Source organism: Lupinus angustifolius, chromosome LG12, assembly GCF_001865875.1.
Source record: "Lupinus angustifolius cultivar Tanjil chromosome LG12, LupAngTanjil_v1.0, whole genome shotgun sequence".
Lineage (NCBI taxonomy): Eukaryota > Viridiplantae > Streptophyta > Magnoliopsida > Fabales > Fabaceae > Lupinus > Lupinus angustifolius.
This window is the reverse complement of record NC_032020.1, coordinates 12,167,380-12,190,966: the sequence shown is the minus strand read 5'-3', so window position 1 is coordinate 12,190,966 and position 23,587 is coordinate 12,167,380. Positions and strand designations below refer to the sequence as shown.

General features: G+C 33.6%; 3 protein-coding genes across 5 annotated transcripts; 2 read left to right on the top strand and 1 right to left on the bottom strand.

The window, feature by feature from the left end:
* On the bottom strand, positions 175-6,445 carry LOC109362330. 3 transcript variants are annotated; one of them, XM_019608047.1, is made up of 8 exons: positions 6,118-6,445; positions 5,660-5,882; positions 4,734-5,431; positions 3,805-4,090; positions 3,442-3,718; positions 2,736-2,897; positions 1,254-1,715; positions 175-782 (listed from the first exon to the last, which is right to left on the bottom strand). In XM_019608047.1, the coding sequence occupies exons 1-8, from the start codon at positions 6,290-6,292 to the stop codon at positions 471-473; spliced, it is 2,595 nt and encodes an 864-aa protein (XP_019463592.1). In that variant the 5' UTR covers positions 6,293-6,445; the 3' UTR covers positions 175-470. The 3 variants fall into 3 exon arrangements, with proteins under 3 accessions (XP_019463592.1, XP_019463593.1, XP_019463594.1); XM_019608048.1 differs by having other exon boundaries at positions 2,736-2,894; XM_019608049.1 differs by having other exon boundaries at positions 681-786.
* LOC109362331 (carboxyl-terminal-processing peptidase 1, chloroplastic) lies at positions 11,346-17,862 on the top strand. Its single transcript, XM_019608051.1, has 12 exons — positions 11,346-11,777; positions 12,616-12,735; positions 13,104-13,241; positions 13,615-13,719; positions 13,818-13,986; positions 14,777-14,853; positions 15,593-15,637; positions 15,780-15,863; positions 16,502-16,540; positions 16,630-16,692; positions 17,090-17,219; positions 17,302-17,862. The coding sequence occupies exons 1-12, from the start codon at positions 11,409-11,411 to the stop codon at positions 17,355-17,357; spliced, it is 1,395 nt and encodes a 464-aa protein (XP_019463596.1). The 5' UTR covers positions 11,346-11,408; the 3' UTR covers positions 17,358-17,862.
* Positions 19,535-21,437, top strand: LOC109362332 (PLASMODESMATA CALLOSE-BINDING PROTEIN 2-like). Its single transcript, XM_019608052.1, has 4 exons — positions 19,535-19,694; positions 20,054-20,536; positions 20,758-20,797; positions 20,904-21,437. Exons 1-4 carry the CDS (start codon positions 19,637-19,639, stop codon positions 21,115-21,117), a joined length of 795 nt encoding a protein of 264 aa, XP_019463597.1. The 5' UTR covers positions 19,535-19,636; the 3' UTR covers positions 21,118-21,437.

The following is a 23,587-nucleotide window of genomic DNA, read 5'->3' as shown; positions in this document are numbered from 1 at the left end:
GGTATGGTTTTAACAATTATGATAGAAAGTGGTAAAGTATAAGAATAAGTGTTCAAAGCATGGGGAAAATGGGGCTATTTGAGCCTATAAACTTGTCCCTGGTGAAATGCTTAGTTGAAGAATTTTTTTCTGTGGAATGCATAAAAAAGAGCAAAATCTAAGTCAGCTTAGAGGAGGTAGCATCCAATAAAACTTTCCACCATAACCAGATGAGAAGAAAGTAAACAGGGGGAAATGAAAATAATTGTTCAGAGTACAACAAATTAGCACACTTAGTACCTATGTTAAACATCCAGAGCATAGTTATATAGATAGAATACAACCTCATGGCACAGGGCACCAGCCATACATGGCCTCTTCAGACCAAATAATGGTACATATAAATTATCAGACTGTGAAAAGTGCCCCTCATTGATCATCACTTCTAAACTCACACCAAGACCTCGAGAAAGTCCTGAAGATGATAAGGATTAGTAGCTGTTCTGCCACAATTGTTGGGACTGCTTAGATTGTTGACTTTGAGAACCAGCCAGGGATGCTTCCCTAGGATTCTGCTGCTGCAGCTGCTGCTGATGTTCCAGAGAAATGCCACCCTGGGAATGGTAGAAATTAGCGTAGCCAAGGGGTCCAAAATGCTGTGACTGCTGCTGCTGCTGTTGCTGGCTTTGCCGAAATCCACCAGGTTGTTGATTCTGTCCTTGGATGTTGTAATAAGCGCTGGGAGAAGCTGCAGACATTGTTCGAGAGCCAGCCCCGTGGATCCACATGGGAGGATTCTCATTCTGGCAAAAAAGAACATAATCAGTCCATTCCATCCTCAATATAATTAACATTGACAGAAAACACAATCCCGTAATCAGAGGCTGATCCAGAAAACAATGACAGAAGAGCCAAATATATATATATATATAATATGAATATGAGAGCTTATTACAAAAAACAAATTTTACAATATATTGAGGAGGGAAGGGGCAACACCCACGTTTGCCCTTCCCAGATACATCCCTGCCCATAACACCCCACATCTCACAACAAAAAAGATTTGAGTAATTTATTGACAATCAATTGTGCCATGTCTTGAACATATTATGTGCCTTTAAAAGGACTGAATTTTCACAAGCATAAACTGATAACTTCACTTTGAGAAAAATGTTTTCTATGGTAACCAATTTTGCTCAATTCCAAGATTTTTTTTTAACAGGGATAATAAAAACAGTTGAAGGTAAAGCATTTTATAATGAAGATCTTTGTACCTGCTGGAGTGAAACCATATGATCACTGTCCTTATACTGGGAGTTGAGTACATCATCATATCCAATGGTTGTACTGGTGGGGGCAGCAGGTTGATTCAAAGAAAAATTTCCTCCCGGAACACTGGTTGAACTTCCATAACCATATCCAGGTGGAATAGCAGCAGACTGAGGCAAGCTGCTGACAGAAATGCTATTTTTATATTGGGGAAGCAATGCAGCCAGAGTTTGGTGGTATGTGCTATTTTGAGCAAAAGCCTGCTGATATGCTGATGGCATGTAGGCATAGCTCTGAGGCAAGAATGGATAGCCAATCATATTAGCATAATGTCCCAGAGGAAGGGTAGGTTGGGAGTAGGGATGCACAGCCAGGTGTTGAGGAAGTGCAGGTCCAGTGGCAACATTAGCACCAGGTTGAGCTTGTGGATTAGGTTGAGGTGTCGAAATGCTGTTTGCTCTTAGAGCCTGCATGTTGACAAAGAAAATTATCAGAAGATTGAATTCCTATGTTCACCCTCTTCCCAGAACAATAAATACAATATACACATATAAGTGTATAACATGTAACCCTGTAGACTCAGTTAAGTTGATTGTATACATATATATATATATATATATAAAAAAATATAATGTGCATATATATATGAGAGAGAGAGTTAGAAACACTTTTAATGGTATACAAAACTAAACTGGCTAGTAATCTAAAATTAAAGGACTTGTCAAGTAGGACTGGCTTAATAACTAGTCAACAGGTCACTATTTTGTAGGCACTGTATGCATGGAAGTATATAAGCCTTATAACTGCTACACTACCAGCATATAATGTCGAATAGCAGGGCAGCAATACATAGATTAAGTCAGACACAGGACAAGAAGACAGATTCTGACACAATTATAAAATCCAAATGGCTTCTCTCATCTGGTACATCCTCTTAAATTGATAATTGTTTATTGTTAACTCCGTAAGGTCATATATAGAAAATACATCAACTGACATTAGATAAGCTTACAAGAAGGCACAAATCACTCATCACTCAGGAAAACAAGCAAAGTGGATTTTCTTTTTGAACAATTCTTCAGGAATCTAAGTAACTGAACCAGCATACCATCTTCTGATTTAAGCGGACCACTGGATGAAAGTCAGAACTATAACCAATGTCACAAGGTAGTCAAGTGAAATAGCTCTATGTAATACAAATGTGGCACCAATGTTGCACTATAAAATAATGGTTGGGAAAAAATTGTGATTCCTCAATCGATTGCTTATAATTAATGCTTATTATTGATAACTATAATTTTTCGGTATACAATCACAGCCCTTTAAATAGAATGTAAGCATGAATTCTTAATTCAAGTGCACATTTTTTGGCTAAGAATAATCAGATACTCTGTATACCATAATACCAAGTTTTATTTATATAACTCAGTCGCTCTCAAAAGCTAGTATATATAGAAAAACATAAATAGGCTAGAGTAGAAGTGCACCTCTGACATAGTTATAGTTGGACCACCAATTGAAGATGCAATATTACTATATTTAGCAGGCACCGGTTGTTGCGCAGGGAAGGGTGAGTATGGTATATCATCCCTTGTCATTTGAACCGCCGAATCCAACAGAGCACTGGGCAAAGAATTTGTATACGCCTGCTGCAAAAATAGCACTAGAAGTTAGACGTAGATAGAAGAGTTGGTAGATAATATTAAATATTAGATATAAACAGTAGAAACAACAGAAATACAAGTTAGTACTACTTTAAAGTAACAAATGATCTGCACCAAGGTATGGTTTTATGGGGTAAAATATATCTTATAGTAAGGGTAGGGTCCGTGTCATACAGGTTTAAGCAACTGAGCAGTGAAATTTGACACAGAAAATTACTCTGGCAGTATGGTAAGAAGCTCACTTATCACTCCAGCAACAAGAATGAAACATCCAAGAGTAGGGATGGAAAAAACATTTGCACCCATAGGTACCCACAAAAATACCCACATGCCACAACGGATACCCACAATAATAACTTATGGGTAATGATACCTGCCCCGCAGATACCAGTATATTCCTTTGAATGTGACTCACTCTCGAAGAAATGGATAGCCGCACACACCAACCATCAACACTATTTCATTGAAGACACAAACTAAGACCGACCCTTGAGTATTTTGTATATTGTTTATAAAAATAACAACTTACCATTACATTGGAAAAGGAAGATAGGTCCTGCATCTGTGAGCTTGCCTGTGAATGAGGAAAAGCAACATCTGCTTGTTGAGCATTTTCATAAGTATAAACACGAGAAGATGAAGGAAATGAATATTGATTTTCTTGAACAGGCTCAGGGGTTTCAGATTTTAATGCCTCTGATTGTGAAATAGAAGAATGCTCATAAGTCCCAGCACCCACACCAGTTCTGTGTACTAAATTTCCATCAGAGGAAGTAGTAAGATGCTCATCCCCATATTCAGGTTGTCTGCAAGAAAAATATCTTTCAAGTAATTTAGGAGTAACAAGAATGTTGCAGAAAAATACACTTAATAGTACTATCTAGGCACATACCTAGCATCCGAGGACCCAATTATTGAAACATCTGGTGCTTCAGATGTATCCTCCAAGTTATTTTCCAAGTGCCTAGATGCATGTGGCTCAGATTCAGAAAGAGCAGCATTGTTTGCACATCCAAAACTTCCAAAACTCAGGTTCAGGCATTCTGGAGTATGGAGTTGTAAGTGGTCTGGAATTACTACGGAAGGACTTTCCTCATCGGATTCTGTCCCTTGATCCTCTGCGTGTAAATTTAGCTGTTCAAAGTTTGCAGCCACTGATGAAACAGGAGCACCTTCAGCTGAAAGAAAGATGTTAAGAAATTAAGACTTGAAGACTATATATATGTAGTCATGAATTTTATATACTAGTAATAGAATAATGCTTTCTAAACCATCAGAGATACCTAACATGGCAACATATCCAATATACATTTATGAACATTAGTAATACAATAATGTTTTTTTGACAATCAGATTTTAAGAGTGACAAACAAAATATAAACTATGAAAAGAAAAGTACAAGCATCTAGTATCTTTGTAGCCCAAAAGGCATTTAACACTTTCTTATTTCAGGTAATTAGGATGAGTGAAAAATGCTGTTTTTATTTCTTAACGAGTACCCAGAGGGAACACGGACATTAACAAAACCCAAATGACAGAATGATAGATCACGTCAGACTGAGAATCCAAGGAGTATCACAGTAATATATGTCCATGCTCTTTCTAAGCATCACAATGTTTCTGGCATAGCATTTGTATTTTTTAAGAGAGCGAAATGCAGAGAACAGACATGAAACAACACAAAAACAGAGGAATTTCAGAAAAAAGCACATTCATCTGGTGGTACCAACACTATAATTATGTGATAACATTTGACAGAGAACAAATACTTCCATTGAAATAAAGGTACAAGACATTAAAAATGATAAGCATCATATTCACCTTCATTGTTATCAAAAGGATGCCGATGAGGTTGGTAGGAATCAACGTCCTGGTACAAGTTACTTTCTTCATTATCTTCCAATTTACTTTTAGCGGATACAGAAGCAGTTCCAACATTGTCTGGATTATCAACAGGAACCTCTTCATCATTTGTCTTTTGCTGCCAATTCAATTCACCAAAGTTGGACGAGTTTGTATAGTACTCAGAATCAGGCACAGCATCAACAACAGTCGATACAGAAACAGCTGGTTGGTGATGCTCAACAGGCCATTCATTAACAGCTGGTTGCTGGTGCTCAACAGAAGGCCATTCATTAACAGCTGGTTGGTTATGCTCAACAGACGATGGCCATTGATTACCAGCTGAGCGATGCTCAACAGAAGGCCATTGATTAACAGCCGAGTGATGCTCGACAGATGGCCATTCATTAACACCTGATTGGTGCTCGATAGAAGGCCACTCATCACCCTGTTGGTTAATCGTAAACCCTTGATCATGACTTGTGTCTGAAACCTTGGAAGCACGGCCTTGCTGATTCGAGACACGATTGACAGCAACCTGTGGCCTGCCCATCTTGACAATGTCAGCCATGGATCGTTGACCAGGGTTACCCATCCATGGAGATTGCTGCAATGGAGCATGTTGCTGTGATGCCGATGAAGGTAGTCCATCAAAGACACCAACAGAATCAGTTGACCTAATTGGAAAACACATGATAAGCATAATAACATGAATATGTTTAAAGCAGCATTTAGAAGTACTTATTTAATAGCTTATCATAACAAGTTATAAAAATAGTTTATGACCTTCCTATAAACCTTGTATGATAAAAATAAGCAAAATAATACATTTTCATCATATTTTAAACAAAAAAACTTATTGAATAAGCATTTAATCAAGTAATATGAGCATGAAGGTAGTAAACCTGTAGGAAGGTGGTTGGGTGGTGTTGAGATTATGAGAAGGCGCCGGCGTTCCGTTTTGGTATTCCTTCTTTGGTAAGGGTTTTCGAGGAGGAGGAACCCTAGTAGAAGCAACGGCACGAGTACTGTTGTTAGAGGAACGAGACCTGGAATAATAATCATTAGTGTTGGTGGTGTTGTCTTTTTTCTTGTCTCGCTTGGTTTTCTTCACCTCATGAAAAGGATCTACAAATCAAATATGAACCAATAGTTAGTTAAATTTAGAACCCGAAAGTCGTCAGACCCCACTAAATGGGAGCCTATCAGACAGAAGACTGCATACATCTACCATACTCGACCCGAGAGATGGATAAATTCCTTTTCTTGGGAAAAGATAATAAAGTGAGAGACTCGTGCACTAAGCCGCTTTTTTTTAAAGTGGTTGAATAGGAAGAAGAATGATGGAAGTAAGAGGGGGTACCTTGAGAGAGGAGGCGATGGACAGCTTCGTCAGGGTTCATGTTACAGTCTTTGAGAGTGGCATAGATCTCGAGGTCACTCATGTCTTTCACTATCTCCTTTAAGCTTTGTACCATCTTCCGTGACGCTGCTGGTATTCCACCGCCGCCACTTCCGCCGCCGCCTTTACCACTCATTCTGACTCACGCCGATGACGATGTTATGCAGATGCTCTCTCTATCAGTCGAATTGTTTGCACCAAAACGGAAACCCAAAAACCCTCTTCTTCCCTTTTCAGCTTCTCCTTTTATCTCTCAACCCCATTTCCCTTTTTTAATTTCTTTTTTATTTTTATTTTAACATGAATAGATGAAATATATTGCCACTTGTGCACAAAATAAAAATAGTTAATATGAAGAATAGTCTTAGTAGTATCAAACAAAATATATGAAATACACTATAATTATGAAAAAAAATTGGTGGACATTTGTTATGTCTATTGTAAAACCGGGGTAATATTTTTATTTAATAAAAATAAACATAATGATATATTTAATATTTTGAAACTTACAAAACATATAGTATCTCATTTATTAAATATTTTATTTATAAGTTTTTTACCACATTTCCCTCATATCGTTAAATTGAACTGTTAATTCTAATTCAATAGATAATCTAACCATTATAAGTTTTTAGCCTCTGACTTTTCAATATTCAGTTGTTTTTTAGAATATACTCTGTTTTTACATTTACTTTTATCAACTCAACAATTAATCTCTTGTCTTAGTTCATGAGTATGGTATGATTATTTGAAATTTCTAAATTTTAAATTTGATGACTTCAATATATTTGAATTGTTGAATGAATTTGGATACTTTAGATTTCTATTTGTCAAAACCCAAAAAAACAGTAAATTCCATATATTCTTTTTTTTGGAAGCCCCAATATTTGTTTTTTATTATTATTTAGATTATCTGAAACTCACTTGTAGCCTTGTAGGTAAGGATGATATAAATTAGACCATTTATTTGGGGTTTATTACTTGCCTATAGTATGTTAGTCGGAATTTTTTTATGAAAATATTTGTTTTCTAAAATCCTATTTAGTTTAGCATAACATACTTTACGCTATGTAATTTTTTTAAGAATTTTAATAAACCGGTCTATTTAATTATATTATATAATAATGTTCATATCATACTATTTTAATATATAATATTATTATACATATATAATTTAAATATAATTTAATTGTTATGATTAGATGAAAGTATTAAAAATATATGTATTAGTCATTTAAATATAGATATGATAATTTACTTCAAAAACCATTTACTATAAATACATTTAAGTAACTTAATAAATTGAACTTTTAAACATAAAAGAATCACTTTATTTAAATAATTACAGGAAAAAATACATAATACCATCTTAGAAACACTTGTATTATTTTTTTAGAGACATGTTGCGTACAGATGCAAATAACCTAAATCCTATCATTGACAATAAAAGATAAAAATGATTCTCCATGATTCCATGTTTCACATTTGATATATCATATATTACAATAACGAAAATAAATTTGGATAAGATTAGGTCTAGGTTTGGGCCCTTTGGTCACTCAATAAGTGGATTTCAAATAAAATAATCATAAGATTCATGCCAATGTTCATTATTAAAGTGGAACCCACAACAATGTATTAATCTATGAAGAATTCAACAATGATTGATACTTAAGGCATGCCACGTATCTTTGATTATTTGATGAAAGCATATGACCAAACTCTATCATGCATTATTTTTGCTTTCTTTATATATTTTCTTGATTATTGATTCTCCTATTGTGTTGTATCCTTGTGGGAGAATATTTATTTAAACTTTCTTTTATATAGAATCCTACTTTTTATGAAGATGAGGGAACATGTGCCCGCTATGATGTGGACCAACCAAACCATGACAAGTTAATAAGGAGGGATTCATTTCCTTCGATTTAAATTTACTTCTCATCTTAATCATCAATTTTAGATAAATCAAATGGTTTGAATTAGTGGTAAATCTAAATTATTAAATTTCTTTAAAATTGACGGCTAAGATGGAAAAATAAGTTTAAAATTTATAAGTAGGTTCATCACATATTATACTTAAAAGTATAATATTTATGAAATTCACCGGAAAATGTGAGAGATATTAATTTTTTAAAATATTTGATTTAAGGAAAGAGTAAAAAAAGTTTACCATTGAAATTTTGTTTTTTACATGTGGCATAATCCTACATTTTTACCTATGCACTACTCTCTCCAATAATCTAAGTCAGACTCAATATTTATATATTGATAGTGTATTTATACTTACTTCATCATCTATCATGTATTTTTATTAGTTTTATTTAAGAGTCAATTATCATTAAAAAAATGAATGATGACATTGTAAAAAACTTTTACATTGTCAATATATATCTTTTTGTCTTATAATCACTAATCCAGAATAGCAAAACAATAGGGCTTAAAATTGTCATTTAACAGTGCTTTCTAGGTGAGCACAATAATATTCAACAATACTTTTTGTAGCACCGTAGAAGTAGACATTTAATAGCGCTCACTGAAGCAAACGCGGTTAAATGTCTACTTTCTAAATAAGACAATATTTATCCCAAATATTCTATCAAACACATGACAAACATGTCCGACTCGACCACATTTACAGTAGATTTGTTAAATCACCAATGACTCCAACTACATTCAACATTAACAGATTCCAATATTATAAAATAACATATGAGTAATGAGATCTTACAGAATTTTTTCATTATTTCTCCTCCAATATTCTCCATAGCCAAAAACCTAAAATATCATAGATGCATAACTTCACAACAAATAAATATCACAAGATAATGATTTATCTTATGCTTGAAAAGAGAAACAAAAAATCGATAACTTCACCATAGCTGTATAACTTCACAACAAATAAATATCATATTATTAGTGAAGAGGGAAATAAATGGACTAAAATAAGATAACGATTTACCTTATGCTTGAAGAGAAAAACAAAATCGATAACTTGATTGAAGAGATAAACTAAAAACAAAAGAGGAAAAAAAAAGTAAGTTATGGAGAAGAAGAAGAAAATTAAGAAAAATAATAAACTGAGTGATATGTATTATTATGTGAGGTTTTGTTTTTGAAAAGATTTTCGCTCACTAAAGCAAACGTCAAATGTATGACATTTAACCGTGCTTGCTTCAATAAGCCTGGTTAAATATATGAATGACATTTAACAACGTTTGCTTCAATGAGCGCAGCTAAAGATAACACATTTAATAGTGTTTTCTTCAATAAGCGTTATTAAAGCTAACACCTTTAACAACGCTTATTGAAGAAGTGTTGTTAATATATGAAGTGCGACCTTTAATAGCGTTTGCTTCAATATATGTCGTTAAAGATAACAAAAAATAACACAGTTAACAACGTTTTCTTCAATAAGTGCTATTAATTCTCTTCCACCTTATATTTAATAGTGTTTAACATATAAGCGTTGTTAAATGAATGTTATTAAATATCAATTCTCAACCATGTTAACTTTTAAAATTTATAAAATAGGTGCTTGTATAAATTATAAATAAACAAATAATAAAATAAATATAAAAGCATGTCATGACACATATAATGGTAACTAAACAAATAACTAGGACAATATGCAAATGTTTATTGTACACCAATTGATCCATAGTCTACACCGAAGTATATAGTATTGTCATCGGAAAAAAAACCATCATGATGAAAAATATTAAGAATAATGCAACAACATTATACTGATTCATATATATTCATCAGGTACTTGGATTGGGAAAACTTTATTGAATACTGTTAATTTCTTCTATAACTTTAGATGTGAGCTTCATCTTGCATGCATTTACAACCTCATGGAGCTATCATGATTTGGGAGCTCCAAAAACTACACTGCAAAATGCATTGGCTAATTGCAAATGATACTTTAGAGTAATCCTATTAAGCTTGTGCATTAGTCCAGGATCTTCACTAATGTTGCATTATTTATGAGTATGCCATCGCTAACTATCTTCCCTTTAACAAGATAACATTAACAATATGTAAGTAGCACAATTAAGGAGTGAGGGTTTGCACATATAAATATAAATAAGATATGAAAATATTAACAAACCTATTGCAAGAGCTACTAGATGAAGACCATATATTTTTGGAAAAGATATGGAGATTAAAATCATTCAGCAGAAGAAATAATGATGAACAAGAGATTCTAATTAACAATAGTCAACCATGAGGTTCTTCTTTAAACATCCACATGACTACATCTATGATAAATCATACAGAAGAAAGAGAAAAAAAGCAAGAAATCAAGATAGTCTTAGACCAACAAAAGCAAAGACGATGAAATGGAGAATGAGGGGAAACTTACTAAGCAGAGCATTGAAACAGAGAGATTAGGAGCAAGGTTGAAGAGAAGAACAGACAATGAGGCAAGTGCACTTGTTACATCAAATCCTGAATCCAAATTACATGTCTCGGTTCTTATCAATTGTAAATGATACTATCCAACATGAAAATGCCAAACAATTGAATTGAATTAACTAGATAATGAGTCCAGACCCCTTAGGTGTATTTGCAGTTTCAAATTGTGGACCACATCATGTGATGCGGTCAAAACATTGTGGTTGTGTTGATCGCTGCAACTACATCACACCACAATGTGATACAAATTACAATAATGCAACTGCAACAAACTGCATTAATATTAAAAATATATTTTTACTCAAAAAATAATTCATATCGCAAAGTTTACAATTCATGACGAAGGGAGAGAAGAAAAAAAGAAAGAAAGTGAATAAAAGTTGTTTTTTTGTATAATGAAATGTATTTCTCACTCTATATATAACAAGGCATAATGAATTAAGACCTTATTATTTTCAAGTATAGTAGTAGTAAGACCTTATTATACCATTATATTAATTAACGTGGATGACATTTTAATAGTTATTTGGTATAAGAAAGAAAAAAAGGGATAAAATATAATATTTATTGTAGAGAATATAGACAATAATATCATTCTCATGTTAATTTTAATACTAAATAAATTTAAAAATAATTTTATAGTTAAAATTAATTAATACACATAATTTCTTTCTTGTTTTATCCTAGGATAAATTTAGCCTCTTATTGATGGTGTAGTTGTGGGATCCACATATGGATTATGAATCACAACAACAAAACCAAGACAATGTAAAGAAAGAGTAACACTACCTTATGAATTCTCCACTGAGCAGAACACCACTTTGAAGAAGATGAGTTGCTGCTATGTCTGTCTCAAACTCTCACCACCTTTCTCAACCACTCCACCACCATCAAAAACTCAACTTTCCATACCCAACAACGGCATCAAACTCCTTCACAACACTCTCATTAACACTGCTCTCTCTAGTGCCCTTTCCTTTGGCCTTCTCTTTTCATTTCCTTCTTCTGCCATTGCTGCTCTTGAAGCCCCTTCACTTCCAGTTCCTTCTGAAACATGCCGTGATGTTGAGTCACAAGACATGGTTCCTACAGCTCCTGAGGTTGTGACCAATGAAGGGCTTGTTGAGGAAGCTTGGCAGATTGTTAATGATGCATTTCTTGAAACTGGTAGCCATCGTTGGTCTCAGGATACTTGGCAGGTAAATTCCATATTTTTGCATCTATTTTTTTATATATCATAGACTAGTTTATACCTTTCAAACACAATTCTTTCATTTTGGCAGTGAACTGCGAACTAGTTCTTGCGTACCAATTGGTTCCCTATAATTAATGAACTAAATTTCACCTATAATTAAAAATTAAAGAAAGAATAAAGAAAAAAGTAATTGGTGATATGCACTAACCTACGTGAATGAGTTACAACGAACAATAAATAATTTTATGCTAGCGTACCTAGGGTGAAGCCAAAGTGGATTCAAACCTACAATAAGTGACACTAGAAATGGTTATGCAGGTAGCTATTGAAAACTCACTGAGTATACCCCTAACATACCGGTATTTCGCGGGGGTAGCATAATGCATATTATGTACCGGTACCAAAGAGAGCCGTGTATTAGATGACTATGGTTTATACATTAATTTTGATGGTTTCTTTTTGGTTTATACTTTATTGTTACAAATTCCATGGGTTTGAGCTTCTAGAAAGTGAGAAAAGTCATAGGTTCCACCTAAAGCTTTTGGCTTAAGATGAAAAATATTATTAGAGCAGACTGTGTGTGTTTGAGTGCGAACTGTCACACTTCATGTCCCAAAGCTTAATGAATTGAGCTGGCTTTGGAGGATGGTGAAGCTGGAATGTTAGTCCGTGATTGGGATCTCCCCGACTTTAGGGCTACCAAAAAGCCTAATATTTATATTTGTACTCATTACTTTGTTAACTAAGTTTGCTGCCTTATCCTATGTTACTTGATTCATAATGTATACTAATATTTGGTACTGTGTGATGATGGTTAGTGCTAATAGCAAGTTTGTTTCCAGATGAAGAGGGAAGATATTTTGAGCAATTCCATTCAAACAAGATCCAAGGCGCATCAGATAATCAAGAGAATGCTGGCTAGCTTGGGTGACCCTTATACAAGGTTTCTTTCCCCTGAGGAGGTAATTAATTCTTCAATTTTCATGGGTCTCTCTGTGGAGGTTTGTGGAGGTTTTTCTTCTATTATTAGATTTGGATTTCTCTATCTTGAATTGATGGTGAATACGTGTTTTAATGTGTTTTCTAGTATTGAATAGTGGTATGCCTATATCACTTAACAGAACAATAAGCAACCCTCTTCTTACAATCTTGGATTCTTTTAAGACATGTATACACATCATAAGAAACTTGTAATGTATTCTGGTATCATCATTCTCATTCTTGCTTTTTGTTTTGCTTGATAATATAATGTACTAACCTCTGCAATTTATACTACCATGCTTCTAATGTTTATTACTTAATGGCATGTGGACTTTTCTATTGATAAAAGTTCTCCAAGATGGCAAGGTATGATATGACCGGTATTGGAATAAACCTTAGGGAAGTTCCTGATGAAAATGGTCACCTCAGAGTGAAGGTACTTGGGATCATAACGGATAGCCCCGCTCATTCTGCTGGTGTGAGACAGGTAGACAAAGATGACTCTTCAAATTTACCCTGCTAAGGTCTTTTAAAATTTATGCTTAAATTTTTTGCTGTCATAATCAATCTCGCATGCTTACTTCTAGGAACTTAGTATAATTAATTTCTTACAATTTGCACGAGCATTTGAAGCCAGTAATCCCAATATACCACTAGAAACAAATTCTCCTACACTTTGTTTTGTTCTTTGGACCATTTGGAACAACCTCCTTGTAGAATCTTTAGTAGTGATCAGCATAAAGTATTTTGTACTTATGTGTCTCTATTGGAATTTTCAAATGGGAACTATACGAAGAACTATTGTATTATCTATATAATCATTACCTTTATGTTTTTCTGTGTCTTGGCCTCTTTGCTAGGGGGATGAAATATTGGCTGTTAATAACATGGAGGTAGTGGGAAAATCAGCATTTGAAGTGTCGTCCCTGATACAAGGCCCTAATGGAACATCTGTGACTATTCAGGTTTTGGATTCTGATTCCAAGTTAGTTTGGCACCTGCTCTAGCCTTTGATTGTAGTTTTTATGATGTTCAAGTTTAATACTTGTATTGCTACTATCAGGTCAAGCACGGCAACTGTGGTCCTGATGAATTGATAGAAGTCCAGCGGAACCTTGTTGCTCGTACACCAGTCTTTTATCGGCTGGAACAAACAGACAGTGGTGCTACTTCTGTTGGGTACATACGTCTCAAAGAGTTCAATGCATTGGCCAGAAAAGATCTAGTAATTGGTTAGCTTTTCTTGTTTAAATTAAAAGGATGCTGCTTTTCATGAGAGCATGCATTTTTCTTTATATTTAGTTTTAAATTGATGGGAAAAAGACCAGCTTCTGCTACTCATTCTTACTCCGGATGTTGCCATATACTTAACTTTAAGATCAAGTAGTTACTGACATATTTTGAAGTTTTGACGCGAGAAAATATATGCATGTTACTTGAAAAGAATGGACTACATTATACTAGATTCTGTTTCATCCTTTTACCAAGTCTGATTCAGATTCAACTAATGGCCACAATCAGTAAATGCTATGATTGCATAGTTAACTTAAATGGAAACTAATAAATTCGAAGAACTCAGAACGGAGAATAGGGAGTTTAGAAGAGAAAAGCTCCGAGGTTCTCTTATTGATGAACAGATGAATGAATTACAAGAGTGAAGGAAGATATCGAAAATGATCATAACTGTCCAACAGAATGGGTTGGTGAAAAAGTTTTTTAGCTGTAGCTTTACAAGGGCATAGGACAGCTGGCACAACACATGGCTCCACTGACACATGGCATAACTAACTCTACTTATTCAGTTAAAACTAACATTTAACTCCTGATTACAAGGGCCTAGGACAGCTGGCACATGGCATAACTAGCTCTACTTATTCAATTAGAACTAACTAACATTTAACTCCTTATCATTCATCTTATGATATAATTACTTCTTGTCCCTTCCATTAATTGCTTTCATAAGTTGCATACAGTTTTTCATATATGACATAGTTACACCAAAATGGATATTGAATTGTGCAGCGATGAAGCGGCTTCAAGATATGGGTGCCTCATATTTCATACTGGATCTTAGAGACAATCGCGGTGGACTAGTACAGGTTGCTTTTCCATATAACCCTGTTTGGTGAAAAGTTTGGGAATTTGTATGCTAACTGTTGTTACCGTAGCTTTATATTTCACACCCAAAAGTTCCCACTAATGGTTTTCAACAAACCATGTTCCAACACTAACTATATGCTTTATGAACAATTTCTTTGATCATACCCTATACCTCTACCACTTTGATTCATTTCTTTGAAATTGACTACAGTCATAATTTGCTTATATTGTTTGCTACCTAAGGTGGAGATATATAAAAGATGCTTAAGTCTGCTGCAGGGTGGAGGGTAAGTACAGATTAGGCATCTTTTGTCACTTAAAATATGGAAAAAATCACTTAGTTCTTTTTGTTGCCCTCCTCCTAGGTTGAAAGGTGTTCCTAGATAAACTTTTCTTAATTACAATCAAGAGACAAAAACTTTGGTTATATATGACTCTCAGACTTGTGAATTAATGTGTAATTCATGCCTTAATATCCATTATAACTTATGAAACATTCACATAGCATGATAATCTATTTACAGCATAAGAAGAAAATATCTTTTAGTGTATAGCTAATCTGGGAGTAGAACAAATGATGTATTAACTACGCCATCATTAAAGCCTTGAAGTAAAAGTAAATGTGGTCAAATATGGTCTGGTTGGTGTAAGATAAAATGATGCCTTCCTTGTATTGAATATACTTTTTCTCTGCCTTGTTAAACTCTCTAATTTGGTTATACCTTATGACTTATTCAGGCTGGAATTGAAATTGCAAAGGTTTTCCTAAACGAAGGAGACACGGTATGCAAAATTTGTGCTTCGTTGCTAATTGTTATGATTTTGATTTAGGGTAAATTGATGCTTACCCCCTTCAACCTTTTCCTGTGTGTGGATTAGACTATTGTTGCTTAACACAGACTTTTCTTTAATATCTTCATGACAGGTCATCTACACTGCTGGGAGAGATACAGAGTTCCAGAAAGCTGTTGTTTCAGATACTTCACCGTTATTTCAAGCTCCTGTTGTTGTAAAAACTTTTCCACGTCTGGAATTTTGTATCATAAAATTACTTCTCGGGACTATTTTACTTCTCAAGCTCTTTTTTTTTGGTTTGGCATTGGGGAAGCAATATATCCGACATTTCATTGTGCAGAATAATAGGTGTTGTATCTTGCCCTGTTGAGACAAACCCAACTTTCCCAATATCGATTTGTTTGTGTGGAAATGGATTATGTTAGTTAGGGTTTGAGTACTATATTTTTTGGGACTTTATGTAAATCGATCAACTGGAAGGTAGTACGAAAAAATGTGCAGGGGTGTACTGAACAAGAAATTAGGAGAACCATTTAAAAAGGTCTTTCGCCAAACGGATTGTCGAAATTTTGGTTTTTGATAGTCTAATGGCATCATGTGCTCCATGTAGTTGACACCCCACCTGTGTGCACAACCTAGTAAGGTATAGGTTGATTTTGAGTTCGAGAATATTTGAGTACCCAAATTCATCTTCACATATTTATTCCATCCTGCACTTAGAGTACCCATAATTTTGAAACATGATGAGCTATTTTAAGAAATCATTTAGGTAGATTTTTCTTGGTGTGTGCTTATGTGTTTCCTCCTTCATTATTGAGAAGGCTCATGAATCTCTGATTTGTACCTTTGCAGGTGTTAGTAAATGAAAAAACTGCCAGTGCAAGTGAAATAGTAAGGAGCTCAATCTATTAATATACTTGTTTTCTTTTTCACCTCTTACTACTTATTATACCATTGTACACGCTGTTCTTATTTTTCAGGTTGCTTCTGCACTTCATGATAATTGTAGAGCTGTTCTTGTTGGAAAGCGCACATTTGGCAAGGTTTAAGAATTTTATCATCACTTCTAATCGGTTCAAACACTCTGTTATCATTGCTTCAATCTGTATTCTTCTTTTGAGTTTCGAAGTCCATCTGAATGCATTTTTCTTTAAACATGTTAGCCTGTTAGGTTTATTTTATGGTGTGTTCATTATATTGCAAAAAAATGCAATGTTAAACATTACTTTCATTGCATGGTTTAATTATCTCTGTGCTTTTCTAACACGAGTTTCTTTACATATTTTGACTAAAGGAAAAAATATTGGTGTTCTCATGTTCTTATGTAGTTTGCTATTTTTTGCAATGGTTGTATACTTGTATAGCCTTGTACATGCATAAGCATATGGTGTAGTTGTAATGAAATCTTCATGACAGTGCCTTGTGCAATGCTTTTAACAGGGTTTAATCCAATCTGTATTTGAGCTTCATGATGGATCTGGTGTTGTTATCACTGTCGGAAAGTATGTAACACCAAACTACAACGACATAAACGGCAACGGAATAGAGCCTGACTTCCAGAAACTTCCAGGTAGAATCATATATATGTATATATATTTTCATTTTCTTTCCTTTTCTCATTCATACTCAAATGCAAATATGTATATTTACAGCTTGGGATGATATCAGCAAACATCTTTCAAAATGCAGTATTCTTCGGCAAGGATGAAACAGTTTCTATGATAATTCTAATGCAATTTTTTTTGCTTTAGTTTCATCATTGAAATTAAAACTTTTGAAGAATCTGTTTACCGGAAGCCGCCTTGTATGTCTCAAGAGTTTCATGTTAATAATAGATACATGGCTGAATGGTATGCCCAACATTCTTGACTAATGTGGCATTAAACATGAAGATGCATTGGCTTGAAACAATTGTAACTGTTCCCTTGAGATGAGAAGACATGATCCTAGGAAAGGAAGCATGCAAGAGTTTGTATTCAAGAAGCCAGTGCAGAATAAAATCATGTTGGTTTAACACTTACTAACATAGGAAACTGTGTTTTACATTTGTACAAATCTTTTAATACTTTATTCTTCTTTCTTCTAGTAAAACTTCCCCTTCTTGTAGAATGAATGGCAGGGAAAGTGTTACTCTATTGGCAAAGAACTCAATTACCATGTTGTCAATGATGAAAATGGAAATTGCATTGAAAAACTATTCAAGGTTGCATTTTTGTATATTATTCTTCAATTTCTTCTTAATTACTCTATGGTGTTGCCAAGGTAGTGAGGTACCTTAATTTGCACCAATGTAAAATATTACACTAATGAAAATAAGAGGATTATCTATTTCTTATACTGCTTGCATGGGAAGATGAGTAAATAAATCTAAGGTTGACATCAAATTTGAAGATCTTGTGAATCTTATTTTCAAGGTGCATGTATCATCTTTGCTATTTTTCCAAGTATTCTTGTCTCTGAGCTCCAAGCTGATGATGTTGGATTGCAGTTTATAAGAGCTTAGCCTTTTAATTTTATCATTATGTCGAGGTTCACCCTTTATATATAGTCTCACATAGGAGCCTAAGAGTGTTAGTCTCGCATTTCATCATGTATACATTCATGGTATATAACATGTGGGAGCACCTAAAAACTTCTGATTTCTTTGAAGTCCTTATTAAAATTTCAACCACTTTCATAATCGCTAGAGGCTAATACAATTGTTTTTGTTTTTGTTTTTATTCTTATGCCTAACAAGATTCTTTCCTTTGATGTGTATCATGTGGACACCTAACTGGGAAAAGGGGCAAGTATAAAACTTGTTATGGATTTTGATTTTAAAAAATAATTAAGAAGTCTTAAAATTTGAACAAATTATAAGGATGTGAAATAGAGATCACCTGTCCCAAGATTTGGTGTCTCATTATATATTGATCTTATTAAAAAGTGTCAATTAGTTAAGAAAAAATAATCATAAAAAATAAAATATTTTTTTTATTACTTTTTGTAATATGATTAACGTGAGACATGAAACAAATTTTTTTTGGGACATATGATCTTGTCAGAAATAACTATGCATAACAGCAAAACTTGTATGATATTTACATGATCTTTAAAGTGTCCCTTCCACAAAACTCTTGTTTTATAGGATTTCTCCTATGATTTGTCTTTTGATATTCTCTTCATGAATGTTCCAATTGAGATATTATTTTGCACAAAGAGAGATTTGATCCTTATTTCTTTCCCAATATTATGTAACAACAACTAACCTTTATCCAGTATGTGGGCGTCATAATATTTTAATATTTTACTCTCTTTTTTTCCATTTGTTTCAAATTTTTTTTTTATAAGAGAAACAATGTAAGTACTTTTATAATAGAAAACTCACCATTGAGAGAGGCTTAAGAATGAGTATAATTTACTCAAGTTCTTGTTGGAGAAGGCAGAAATCACATGACTTGAGTTTTTTACAAGGAATTCATGAACTATTTATTCAAAGGGAATGAAAATGTTAGCATAACAAAGAATAGAAGGAGACAACATTCTTCATTACATACCCTGAAAAGTGAAAGAACAACAAAACCAGTGCCTAGGCTGTTAGCTTTTGGTTCAGTCCCATGAAACAGTTGAAAAGTGTAGCACAAAAGATAATTAACGTTGTAGAGATATCACCATCAAATTAATTATATATATATATATAGCAGCTTCAAGCATCAGATTTAATATCAAACAGATTAGGATTTTGCACCTTCTCTTGCTTGCTAATTTAAACTATCCTATGTCTCTTTTCTCAAGTTTGCTTATATTCTTTCTTCTCTCCTTGATCCAAGAAAGCTATGATTCTTCAAGTTTTTATTATATACAAATATATAAAAGGTGTACATTATATTAATAAAAATCTTTTTCAGGTGCTTCCCTTGTTTAATAAATCTTAGCTCATAAGCATTTCTCAAAATCCAGAAGGAAATATCTGCAATCCAATACAAGCATAGAAACAAATCTTCAGAAATGAGTGCAAGAAGTTGGCACCTTGGTTTATTCTCCTTGTATCTTTTCTTCAGTTCAGGTAAAAAAAAAATAGAGTATAAATGTAGTAGTTTTTTTGCCCCATGCATTTATTAGAAAACCAACTTTTGATTTTGAAGATTATAGAAGTGAAGCCATTGCAGAGTATTAGACTTAATTTATCAATAGAAAATATGATTGAAGTTGATCTTCAGGCATGAATCATGATAGTTTCCATTTATAAGATCATAACTATTCATACTTATAGATTCAACTGCTATAAACTTATTGATGACAACTTTACAAAGGGTTTATATATATAACTACTCATTGAACATTAATCTAGGAAACAAAATAGTAAATTCTTTTCTCTTGCACTATACAAGAGTTTTATAGGATCTTTGTTGGTTTCTTTTACAGGTATATGTACAGAGAAAATATTAACTGATGAAGAAAACAAGGGTATATTTTCATCATCTGAATTGGGTACCCAAATGGATGATATTCCTATTATCAACCCCACAGCTCCAGGCACAGGGAATCCTAATCAAGGCAATGACCCTACAACTCCAGACACTCAAAACCCTTCTCAGGGTAACCCCACAACACCAACTACAACTCCAAACACAAATCCTACAACACCAACATCATCATCAGGTGGTGGTGGTCAATGGTGTGTTGCTAACCAAGGATCTTCAGACACTGCTTTACAAGTTGCTCTTGACTATGCTTGTGGATGGGGTGCTGCAGATTGCTCACCAATTCAATCAGGATCAAGCTGTTACAACCCGAACACTCTCCGCGATCACGCTTCTTATGCATTCAATGACTACTACCAAAAGAATCCATCACCTACTAGCTGTGCATTTGGAGGAACAGCATCACTTACAAGCAATGATCCAAGTAAGTATTTCATCAAACACATAACCTTGATTACCTCCTTCTCATCATTTTCTCATGCATAACTTATCATAATTTCATCTGTGTAACATAGCTTCAAGTAAAGTTATTATCTCTAAATTTATCTATGAAATTAGGCTCTCAACAAACTCATACTTTATCATGTTAGTTATGTGCTTTTTCTAACTTAAACTACAAAACAACATCGTCTAACATCATTGCAGGTAGTGGAAGTTGCCACTTTGCATCAGCAAAAACACCAAGGTGAGAATCTGCACCAACTATATCTCTTATTCACCCAATGATTACTAAAACTGTTAAACATAAAGATGTAATCTCATGCATTCTAACATGTAATGAAAAAATGCAGTTTGAGCCCACCAACACCATATGTCAGCCCACCAAGTCCACCAGCTCCTATGACCCCAACTCCACCAAGTCCAACAATGCCGGGCGGCGGATCAACCGTCTATGGTCTGGAACCAACGGAAAGCCCTGATGCTGCCGCATCTGTTTCTTGTTCCTTGCTGCTGCTGCTATTCACATGTGGCTTGGCTTCACTTCACCTAGCAGATTATATCTAAATGAGAAACAAGGTTGGTGCATTCATTCTTTATGTGATGATAATGCTGGAATTCACCATCTTCCAGAAGTTTTTGCAAGGTTTACCTTTAAAAGTTAAAACTACTACTTCCTTTTATCTATGTATGGCTGTAAGTTGATCATAAATCCCACAAAATGGTGCAGCCAAAAAAATATGTATAGGTTCTTGTAGGAAGTTTTTCTGCAGTATTAGATTTTCTTTCATTCATAATCCCTGTATCTAATATCAGCTAGCATGCCATTTTATTTTATTGTATTTTATTTATAGTGAAGAGAATAAATTAAGGATCTTAAAATCATCGAGTTTGCTCTAAATAAGAACCAGAAGGTTACTTCAGAAAAATCTACCTAATCCACAAAGTTGTATATAAATAGGAGATATGGTCATGTCAGTAATCAGCAACATAAACATGGCTTTTTAATACAACAGGTGCTAGCTTTTGTAATGAGTTCTAGATGTTTAAATGTGTTCATTCAATACATGTGAATACTTAACTTGCTGCAGTTGCAATTTGATCTTATTATATATTTCAAGATGGTTTGGACAAACATAAAATCCAACCAACAAATAGCATCAAAATAACTTCCTAAAAGTATTAACTAATAATAAGTACTCTTCTGGGAACTATTCTTTTGGGATAGACACGTGATAATTCCAACCATGAAATGGTTAAGTTGGTATTTAATGGACCATTTCTGAATGAAACATAATTTTAAGAGCAACATTTTGTCTCACCACCATTGTGATATTGATATATTGTCGCGACCCGATTTTTTATTAAACAACAACTACACAATTAAGAAAGAAGCAGAATCTGATTTCGATTTCTCCCAAATATTTTGGAGAGGCCACCATGTTTTCTGAAGTTGAAAACATTAAACTTTTAAGCCTAATATGAAAAATAAATTCTCCCAAATATTAATATCACCATTCACACAGTATCATTCTTATTTACATCATACTATTAGTCTACATCATTTCAAAGCCAACTCAGATGAGAAGCAACAATTAAACCTTCCACCCATATGCGGCATTCATGTCATATTGAAAAGGTATCCCTACAAAGCATATAAACCTTTCACCCATGTAACTTAAGCATTGAACAAAAATCCACAATATAATTTGTTACAAATTGATCATCGCATTTCCAACAACAAGTCATGTGTATTTATCATGCAACAAGAACAAGGTAACTACTAACTAGCAAGTTTTATATATGTCTTGTGTATTTTGGGATTCACTCACTGAGTTATTGGACTCATTCTCCTTCAGTTTTCTTATATGTTGAAGTCTAATATTTTTTGTGTGGATAATACTAACGGTTTTTGATAAAGAACTAATATCTTTCAAGTTGTGTGGATGTTCCTCCCAACAAGTGTCGCTCTTACAAATCGAACTCTTAACCTTTTGGTCATCATGTGGATCTAGCGGGTTTTACACCACTATATCAACGTCTTGTTGGTTGTTGGACTCTAATATGATATAATAAATTCATTTTTTGCATTGTAAAATCATTATGACCAAAATAAATTTACTTATTTGCTTAGTCATATATTAAATATGTATAATAAATTTTGGAGTTTGAGAATGTCATTGGGTGAGATAAGACTGACTAATCAAAAAATTCTGTCATAAATCTTGACAAAGTTAATTCGATGAAAGTTATATAATTATATTTTTTTTGCAACCAAGTTCAAACATAGGTACAATTCATGCCTAAAGCAATTAGAGCCAATACAATGGTCGTTTTTAAGGGTATGTATTTGTTGTCCCACATTTTGTGTCACTTCATGTCTCATGAACATTTGATTGGTTGGAAAAATATTTAATAATTAAATTTTAACTTAAATATATTTTTTCTGACCAATCACATGCTCATAGTACATGGTGTGAGACAACAAATGTACTCCCATTTTTTAAGAGTGTTCTTAGCAGAATAAGAACATTCTTACTATGTTCTCACTCTGTCATTCTTATTTTCTATTTTTTATTCTTAAACAAGAACAATTATTGATTGTTCTTAGCCAAGAGAAAGTGAGAAGAGAACTAGATGTTGTAGGAAAAATTAGATATTGTGCGAACCTTATAAGAATGAGAATAATTTTGCCATCCTCGAAAAAAAATTATATATGTTATTCTTATTTCATATAAAGTTATAATAAATTATAAAATAATATGTGAGATCTAAATAGAAATGAATATTTTATTTACTACCACGTATGCTCTTAACACCTAATTTCTACTTAAATTTGGAGTAAAAAATCAAATTCAAAAGCTTTCAAAGATAAATTTAAAAAAAAGTAATTTCCTATCCAATGACAAATTTAAAATATCCAAATCTATTACCTATATAACAAAAAAGGTCTTTATCATGTTATCATAGACAATAATTTTTGCCCTCCAAAATACTCACATATTCTTATAGTGAACTCTCATATACTATATTCCTA